At 34.3% G+C, this 10,685-nt stretch overlaps 1 protein-coding gene across 1 annotated transcript in view; it reads left to right on the top strand.

The window, feature by feature from the left end:
* The window catches only part of FSTL5 (follistatin like 5), an 813,440-nt gene that overhangs the window by 706,244 nt on the left and 96,511 nt on the right, over positions 1 to 10,685 (top strand). The window contains exon 13 of the mRNA XM_007955717.1: positions 4,767 to 4,891. Within this exon, the coding sequence (XP_007953908.1) occupies positions 4,767 to 4,891 (125 nt within the window). The remainder of the gene's footprint in view (positions 1 to 4,766; positions 4,892 to 10,685) is intronic.

Below are 10,685 nucleotides of genomic sequence, written 5' to 3'. Positions count from 1 at the left end.
CTGAACCCACACTTGTGGCTTCCAACCAACCAAAAGACAGGCATATGAACTGAACATTTACACTAGGTAGATACACTCACTGGAGAGATCAATCATGGGAGAATAAAAGGCTATGCATGCACAGTTAGACAGCTCAGGGAGCAGGATTACATGGGAAGGGAGAACACAGGGAAGAAGTAACTATGGGGAGGAAGTGGGAGGGAATCTGTTGCATTGTGGGAAATTATAGTCAATGTCATGAGAAAAGTGTATGTGAGCTGCTTTATGGAAAATGAATTTGCTACATAAATTTTCACCCAAATCACAATAAAAATTTAAAAGAAAAAAAAATTCCTTGAGTCAAATGAAAATGAAATCATAAACTACCAAAATCTTTGGGACATCACAAAAACTGTGATCAGAGGGTAATTTACAGCAATACATGCACACATAAAAAAGAAGAAAGAGACAAAATCCACACAGTAATCCAATTATCCCCCCAAAAATTGAAAAAGAACAGCAAAAATATTCTATAGTCACCAGAGGAAAATAAATAATAAAGATTTGAGCAGAAATAAAGAAACAGAAAATGCAGAGGCAAGAGAAAAACATGGCTAGAGGTCAGTTGTTTGAAAAGATTAATAAAATCAACAAAACACTGGCCAGTTTAACAAAGGAAAAGAAGGGGAAGATACAAATAGCATGAATAAGAAATGAAAGAGTGACATCTCAATAGCACCAATATAAATAAAAAGAATAATACCAGGGTCTATGAAGAACTGTACTCCAACAACTTGAAAACCTAGGAAAAATGGAAGGAGTTCTACAAACATAGTACTTACCTAAAGAAACACAGAATGAGGTAGAAAACTTGAACAGACTTATAACAACAACAACAACAAAAAATGAACAGGTGAAAAAAAAAAATTACCAACAAAAAATAGTCCCTGCCCAAACGGTTCTCTAGTGGAGAATGCTACTAATCATTCAGGGAAGAACTGACACCTATCCTACTCAAACTATTCCAGAACATAGAAAAAGATGGAATCTTCCCAAATTCATTTTATGAAGCAAGCATAATCCTAATACCTAAACCAGGCAAAAACACCACTAAGAAAAAAACTGCAAACCAATATTACTCATTAATATAGATGCAAAAATCTTGAACAAAATTCTAGCCAACAGACTCCAACACCCTATGAAAAAAATAATACATTATAACCAAGTGGGAGTCATACAAGGTATGCAAGTATGGTTCACCTTTAGAGAAACAATCAACGTAATCCATCACATAAGTAAACTATATGGAAATAATAACATGATCATGTCAATAGATGCATAAAAATATTAATAAAATTCAACATTCATTCCTGATAAAAACTCTCAGAAAAATATCAATAGAAGGGAAATTGCTCAACATATTAAAGAGCGTATATGTGAAACCAACAGCCAACATTATTCTCAATGGAGAGAGACTGAAACCATTCCCCTTGCAAACAGGAACTAGACAAGGATGCCCTCTATCACCATTTCTATTCAGCATTGTATTGGAAGTCCTAGCCAGGACAATAAGACAAAGAAGGCAAATCAAAGGCATCTAAATTGGTAAGGGAGAAGTAAAACTATCCCTATTTCCAAATGATGTGATATTATACATAGAAAACCCAAGAGACTGAGCAATAAAAGTACTGGAATATATGGAATGATTTAGCATAGTAGTAAGACACAAGATCAACATAAAAAATAAAATAAAATAAAAATCAGTTGGTTTCATCTACAACAGGAAAGAGGTCTCTGAAAAGGAAATAAGGAAATCAATACGATTTACAAAGCTAACAAAAATATAAAATACTTGGGAATAAACCTACCAGGAATACAAAAGAGTTATACAAAAAAATCTAAAAAATACTACTGTAAGAAACTCTAAGAGATCTACATAAAGGGAAACATATACTATGCTCATGGATAGGAACATTGAACACTGTGAAAATAATGAATACTCCTCAAAACAATCAATATATCTGATATAATCAAAATCCAGGTTCTGTCACCATTCTTTAAGTACATGGAAACACCAATTACTAATTTTAGATGGAAAGCAAAGAGACCTCATATAAGCAAAGCACAAGTAAAGAAGCATGACAGACACAGAGAGCAGTGGAACAGAACTGAGAACCGAGAAACAGATCCATCGGCCCTTGGTCAGCTGATCTTTCACAAAGGGTCAAAATTAAGTAAATGGGGAAGAGACTATCTTAAATGGTTTTGTCAAAGCTACAAATCCATTTGCAGAAAATGAAACAAGATCCATACCTCATACCATACACAAAATAAACTCCAGATGGGTCAAATATCATTACAAATTATGGATAAAATTGAGAAGAAAGGGAATTTCAGAACACTTAATTGTGCATATGAGGAACAGTGCATAGACCAGGAGGCTGTCATTTTAACAGAGCAAAGGGATACTGCAAGTTTAAAATCATGATGGGATTGCATCAGGGTTGTATCCTTTCACCATACTTATTCAATCTGTATGCTGAGCAAATAATCTCAGAAGCTGGACTAAATGAAGAAGAACACGGCATCAGGAAGAAGGCTCTTTAACAACCTGCAATACACAGATGACACAATTTTGCTTACTGAAAGTGAGGATGACTTGAAGCACTTACTGATGAAGATTGAAGACTAGTCTGCTGTATGGATTACACCTCAATGTTGTTGTTGTTGTTTTTTTGCCGTCGAGTCGGCCCCGACTCATAGCGACCCCTCCTTGAGTTTCCGAGGCAGTATCACTATGGAAGTAGGATTGCCCAACCTTCCTTCTCAGGAGTGGCTGGTGGGTTTGAACCGCCAGCCTTCTGGTGAGCAGTCAAGTGCCTTAGGCACTATGCTACCAGAGCCCCCACACCTCAATATAAAGAAAAAAAAAAAAAGTCACAACTGGTCCAATAAACAGTTTCACAATGGATGGAGAAAGGATTGAAGTTGTCAAGGACTTCATATTACTTGGTTCTACAATGAACACCAATGGAAGCAGCAGTCAAGACATCAGATGAGATATCGCATTGGACATATCTGCTGCAAAAGACCTCTTTCAAGTTTTGAAGAGCAAAGATGTCTCCTTGAAGACTAAGGTGTGGCTAACCCAAGCCATGCTATTTTCAGTCACCTCATATGCGTGTGAATTGGACAATGAATAAGAAAGACCAAAGAAGAGTTGATGCCTTTTTGTTGTGGTGTTGGTGAAGAATACTGAGAATACCATGGACTGCTAAAAGAAATAACAAATCAATCCTGGAAGAAGTGCAGTCAGAAGTGAGAATGACCAGACTTCATCTCACCTGCTTTGGTCATATTGTCAGAAGGGAACATTCCCTGCAGAAGAATATTATGCTTGGTAAAGTGGAGGGTCAATGAAAAAGGGGAAAGCCCTCAACAAGATGGATTGACACAGTGGCTGCAACAATGTGCTGAGGTATAACAAGGATCATAAGGCTCCCACGGGACAGGGCAGTGTTTCATTCTGTTGCACATAGAGTTGCTATGAGTCACAGATGACTGGACAGCACCTAACAACAACCATAAGACTTTAGTGTTGCTTTATTTTTTTTTATTTTGTTTAACTGCAACAAAATATAGCTGAATTAATGTCTTTCACCCTAACATGGCAATTTTAAGTGGAGCTCAATAGAAGTATACTTGTTTCAATGAACATAAAATGGATTTTCAGGGAAAAAAAAAAAAAGTTTTCTTCTATCATAAAAACTAAAGGAAGAGACTCAGTGTGCATAAGGAAACTCTAACTTAGAGAACAGTTTAGGAAGTGTAGTTTGGTGTCCAAATTTAGAAAGTATTAAAAAGGGAAGAAAGAAAAAAATAAATGTGGGAAAGCCCTTCTACAGCTAACACAAAATAATGGTTGTGCAGCAGGGAAAATACAAAGAAACAGGCAGGCATGAGAAATTTGAAGAAAGAACTGATGAATTTGGAACATAATGGGATATGAAGAATAAAGGAGTTTTAATGTGGTGATCTTTTCTTTGATTCACTATAGAAGTGTAAAAACCAACTAATGTTGAAAAGTTAGATAAAAGAAACATTGCTGATTAAAACTCATAAATCAGTTATGTTGAGTCTCATACAAGGAAAATATTTAAAAGTAAGGTTTTATCTGTTCTAAGATTCTTAAATGCTAAAATAATTTAATGTGGTTTATTTTGGAGTTTTGAGTTCTATGTTGATGGATCTGTTCTGTTAGAGGGATTTTGTCCCTAATATCTCATTTATACTACCTTAACTTTTATTATTATTACAGCACGGTTAACATTTTTATAATACATTGTTATTTCATATTTTAATCAGAAATTATTTTGCACATTAAAAATTTCTTTATAGAAACAAGTTTCTATATTAAAAATGAGCAAAATAATTAAAGAATTATTGAAAAAAAACCAAACTCACTGCCATCAAGTTGGATCCAACTCAGCAACCCCTCCTTGGGTTTCTGAGGCAGTACTACTATGGAAGTAGATTGCCCAATCTTCCTTTCTAGGAGTGGCTGGTGGGTTTGAACCATGAGCCTTCTGGTTAGCAGTCAAATGTCTTAGGCGCTATGCCACCAGAGCTCCTCGTAAGGTGTTTAATAATATATAAATGTTGCAGATAGTAGTGGAGAACTTTTGAAAAAAATATTAGAAATAAATTAATTTTGTCTCTAAATAAATTAAAGCTTATTCTGTTTTGCAAGTGAATGTACTAGTCTATAACACAGGTGTTCTATTTAGGTAATAACCCTAGCCAGTGGAAATGTGCCTCACCACACGATCCACACACAGCCAGTGGGAAAGCAATTTGACAGAGTGGATGATTTTTTCATTGCTACCACAACACTCATCATCAACCATGTGAGGTAAGTGTTAACATGTATGATCAACGTTGAGATTGGTCTCCAGTTGTAATGAATAACTACATGGCATCAAAAAATAAGTATTTGTTTTTTTTATAAAACAAACACATACAGGTGTATATGACTTAGCTTCATTTCATGTATTTGATGAACCTTTATTTATCAACTTGATATTTTCTTACTAATGAATTTCCCAGAACACATTTCTCCATATCCCTATGAGAAAAGGGCATTTATAAAGCTGCAGTTGTGCTTGTTATCAATTCAACAATACTTTTTTTGTGTGTGAATTACCATTGGAGTTCTTCATACTAGGTAGGCTCTTTAAAATATTGATGTTTTCTGATTGACTTCTTAAAATGAGATGTCATTTACATATAATTTCATTATTTTGACATAGACATTTATTCTATATATTATTATAAATCCTATATCAACTGGTGCCAATATTAAAATTAACAAAGAATTTTATTAAGAAATATAGTACTTGAAAAAAGACTGTCTGGGGTTTGCATTGTATGTTTGAGAAAACATGTTAACATGTTCTATCTATCCATATATTTACAAAAGGTGACAAATGTAATATAACTTTCTAATAACATCAATCTAAAGTTTCATAGAAGCTTTTTAAAAAATGCTTAAAGGGAGAAAAATTTTGATATGTCATGTCATCTAATACTATGTATGTGTTTTTAATTGATTGAACAAATTTAAAAATATTTTCTTTGCAATGATAAAAATCAATTTCAAACAAACTAATAATTTATCTTGTTCATCAAGTTAATTCTGGAAAGTAGACTGCTCTAGTATGTGATATGTGCAATCATTTGATCTTTGTCTATATTATTTTTCTTGTAGTAAAATGAAAATTATATCATGTAAACAAAAAGGAAGCTTAGAAGTCAGAATTCTGTTAAATTCTGCAGAACTTAAATTTAACAGAATTTTGAATTCAACAAAATCCAATTTTCAAAAATAAAAAGAGAAATTGATAAACCAGAGTTTCAGTTCACAAAGATACCATAAACTGTGCCTTGGTCTGCCATGATTTTGATGTTTTTGTCAAAAAAATAAGTATTATTTTAGGAATATGCTTAGCAATAAAGTGATTGAAAATATGAAATTCTGTCAAAATTGTTACATGTTCTTATGGTAAATAGTTAGCACTTGGCACTGTAGAATATTTGAAAACTATTTCCATAAATCTAATCTTGAGGCCCTGACTTCAAGCACCATACCGGTTCGAAGGCTAAAGAATTCAACCTGAGAACTAAAAATAGTACTATCTGAGATGGTGCTGTGTAGTAAATTACATAGTATGGCTTTTCTAGCCATATGTCTTTGTAAACTCTACAGTGGAATTTGCCATGAACAAATGAGTAGCTCCTGATTGTTAAAATTATCCACCTGGGGTATTTCTGTTTAGGATGGCATGAAGCAATCTTCTGGGAAGTTCCCTCTCTCTCAAGTGTATAGAATTCTGATGTTGGATTGGTTAGTTTGGCCACTCTGCCAGGCTCTAAAGGAACTCTCCTAGAGGCAGAGGAATCTCTCTGACTGCTGGCTGAGAAAGATGTGCTGCTGAGAGAAATGTGCTCCTGAGAGACATGCACTTGCTGAGAGAGAAACATGTGCTGCTGAGAGAGAGTCTGCTAGCTGCTAAGTGAGACAGCTGGCTGCAAGAGACTGAGTGCATTTCTGAACTTGAATTGTAGCCTGTTGCTTCCCTAATAAACCCCATAATCTGTGAGTTCTGTGTGGCCACTGCAGTGAATTATTGAACCCAGCAGAGAGGTGGTGGGTGCTGTGGGAGGAACGGTTGGTGGCGGGGTTGGTGAAAGGGGTGGAGGGAGGCAGCATGTCTGGCCTCACAGGGATCAGCCTTGGGCTACTGATGAAGATTGTCTTCCTCTTGCACAATTAGAGGAAGTTAAAGATGTGGTCTCCTTGCCCCTTTGGCAGATGGAAATTAAATAAGAAAAAAAAAATGTATATTTACCTGATGAGGATAAACTTTCAAATAATTGTCAAAATAATTGTCATTGGGTTTATGGTTAATCAATACTTTTGTACCTTTCAATAATTATTTTCAAGTTGTTGACAAACTATTAGTAATCAATTATTATATATGTAATTAGTCTCTTATTACTGTGCTTACTGTACTATTATTATGTTTGCTTATGTATTTTATAAAAGCTTAATACAATTAAAAAAATTGGTGTCTATGAAACTATTAGTCTCTGAATGTCCCAAATGGTTAAGTACTGGACTACTAACAGAGAGTTTGGTAGTTCAAACTCATCCAAAGGTACCTCAGAAGTAAGACATGGTGATCTGCTTTGAAAGTTTCCAGACTTTATAACCCTATGGAGCAGTCCTACTCTTCACCCTTTGGTTTGACATGAATAGGAATTGCCATGATATAACACTATTTTATTTGAACCAAACCAAAAAGCCAAACTTACTGCCGTTGAGTCAGATCCGACTCATAACGACCCTTCCTTGGGTCTCCAAGATGGTTTTTCCACAATACGTACATTATTATGTTAACATATATCTACCAAGGACAAGAGTATATATTGATGCAACAAATTCTAGATGTGATTCTGTGTTCATATATAATTGATGTACTTCTGTGACATAGAATCATTTTTAAGACTGAGTGATTACTGTGTAGATGGACTTGGAGCTAATTATAATAACATCCAAATAATGTGTACAAAGGCAAAATTATATAATTTATTCTGTATGAGAAAGACTAAAAGTATAATTGAGGGTATTTTTAGACTTTTTTATCCCTTTGACCCCTGATGACTCAGTGGTTAAGCACTGGACTGCTAACTGGAAAGTCAGCAGTTTGAACCCAGCAGACACTCCTTGGGAAATAGGTGTGACAATTTGCCTCTTTAAAGATTTACAGCATCTGAAATCCTTTGTGGGCAGTTCTGCTCTGTCCTAGAGGATCACTATGAGTTGGAATCAACTCAATGGCAATGGATATAAGTTTTGTGTAGGCATTTATAATGAAACGCAGGATAGTTTGACAAAACTTCTAAAAGTGTTAAATTAAAGTCATGCTATCTACATAAAAATTCCAACTTTTATGAACACTTTTGTGATTTTCAAATTCCCCAAATTGCATCTTAAAATAACTATTCCTATTCATACAGTGAATGGTAAGAGTAAAAATTAAAATACATTTCCAAAATGAAATTATGCAAAGCATTCAGACATAATTAGAGTTTATTTCACATCAGGAGAATTTGAGGGACAAATATGTTTTATTATTCCTCTTATGAATTTCATGTAACATACTGAAAAAAGGAACTCACTGCCACTAAGTCAATTCCAAGTCATAGAGACGCCCATTGAGTTTCCAAGGCTGTAAATCTTTCGGGAAGCAGGTTACCTCATCTTTCTTCCTTAGAGATGCTGGTGAGTTAAAGCCACCAATGTTTTGATTAGCAGCCAAATTCCTTAACCACTGCACTACCAAAGCTACTTTCATGTAACATAGTTTTAACTAAATTTGCTTTTTTTATTATGCATTACTGACACAGCTGATATTTTTATGTGTTTTTTCAGAAATTGAGATTAGATTCTGACTGTTTTACTCCATACATATTACTATGCCAGGAAGTGAATCTGAAGGACACATATTATGTGCTTAATTAATAACAGTTTCCTTCCTCTGCCCTGCATCACCATAATCAGACTGTCTTTCAGATTGCTACTCCTTATTTCCAATAATTTCTGTCTCTCATATTTGAAAATTCCCTGGACAGCTTCCAGGATTTTGCATTCTTGGTACCTAGAAACCAGTAGGCATTTAATTAATTAACTAATTAACCATAGGAATGGAAGCAAAGAAAGTGCTACAGTGTATCTTAAACCAGATTATATAGTACTGAGGGATGTGCTATATTCTTTCTCTATGCACTGGGTTGCTCAGTTTTTAATATCATACTAGTAATATGGAAAGTGCTGCATTACTAATAGAGGGACTTGTGCAGTAAATAGGAAATTACATTTACAGTCAGATAAATCTAAGCCTGATTCCCAACCATCATGATTCACCATTGGGTATTGTAAATCCAGCCAACTTTATTTATTCTAAGGACTGGAATAAAAAAAAAAAAAATGTCTGAACATTAATTTTTCAAATTAGTCAAAATTTTGTTTAAAATTTCTGTCTATGCACAGAATTTTACAGGTGTTTCTTTTTTAATCATTTTTTAAGGTGAACCAGGGCTGAGGAATTTAAAAATATAAAAATAACTTTATAAATAACTGAAATGTATAGTTTTAAGAAATCTCATGAATCTTCACAAAATTAAATTGTTCACTTATAAAAAATCTTTGAAACCCTCAGGATTGTAAAATTTCTTGAGAGATTAATTAGCGTTCCTTCTGAGTTGCCTTTGGGATTTGAATTTCAGGGAAATAATTATCATTTTGAAAATATCCAAGGATCTATGGCAACCACATTTTTCTCATCTGAATCTTACTCAATTTCCCTAACAATACAGTCACGATCATACACAAACATTGCTATTCAGTCCTAAAGAAGAATAGTTTATTAGTGAAAGTGTCTCTTTGTATGTGAGAATTTTGAAGACCGTGTTAGTTCTACTCATTCAAAAGATACTTATACTTCTGATTTATTAAATTTATTTCTTGACATTAACTTAGTATATGAACTAATAATGTATTTTCTAATTATTCTTAAGTATATTATATAGATATATGTTTTAGCAGGGTTTTTTTAGTCTTTTACATTATTTAGATGTTTACAAGAAAATACTATGAAAAAAATTTTAATACACACAAATGTGAATTGTTAATTCCTCTATTTGTTATGGGAAAATTTCAATAACTTGAAATGTAGTTAATAACATTGAGATAATTTTCTAGATGCTTATTGAAAATATATTGAATTGGGGAGTTCTAGCAAAATAGTAGAATAGGCAGACAAGTTACACAGACCCTCTGCAAGAAAGCAATGGGATACCAATTAAAATTGATACAGAAAACAATCCTGGAACCCTGAGCTTTTCAAAGGATAAAGAAGTAGATTAAATACCAACTAGTTGAATAACCTGAATGAAACAGTGAGTAGGAAGACAAATGGACCTCAGTGTCAGCTGTACTGAAGGCACAGCCATTTTGATATTTTCTAGCAGCAACCTAAGAATCAGCTCTGTTCAAAAAGGACTGCATGGGGAAGGATTGATTGGTGCCTAATAATTGGAAAGGAAAACAGGAAAGGAGGAGACAAACAAACCTGTGCACTGTCAGCAGCTGTGCTGAGCGTACAGATATTTTGAATATTTGCAAGCAGTGTTCTTACCTGGCCAGCAACCTAATAATAGGCTTCACATGCCAAGAACAGCATGGGAAAACACATGGAAGGCTGATGACAAGAAAGGTGCCCTTGTTACTCTTATACTCCACAACCTCTTCTTGAACAGAGCTGTGGCCATCCTCATCCTGCACCACCTTCTTGACCAGTAGGAATTCCATCCTGGTCAGTTCACTGACAGAGACTGGGTGCCAAGTACCACCACACATAGTTTTGTATTTGTTTGTTTGTTTTAAAATTATTATTTTTATCTTCATCTTTCTTCCTTTTCTTTTCCTCTTTCCTCTCCCTGTACCTTTTTTTTTTTTTCTCTTCCCTTTTCTTATTTCCCTTCTTTTTTCTTTCTTTTGGTTCTTCCCATCCTTTGTTTTTCCTTTTGCAGTTTTACCATTTTTTCTTTACTATTCTTGTACTCTTGTTCTTTTCTCCTATTCT

Source organism: Orycteropus afer, unplaced genomic scaffold (genome assembly GCF_000298275.1).
Source record: "Orycteropus afer afer isolate SDZICR_OR568_19922 unplaced genomic scaffold, OryAfe1.0 scaffold00535, whole genome shotgun sequence".
Lineage (NCBI taxonomy): Eukaryota > Metazoa > Chordata > Mammalia > Tubulidentata > Orycteropodidae > Orycteropus > Orycteropus afer.
Note: the sequence above shows the minus strand (reverse complement) of the source record. Positions and strands in the feature narration are given on the sequence as shown.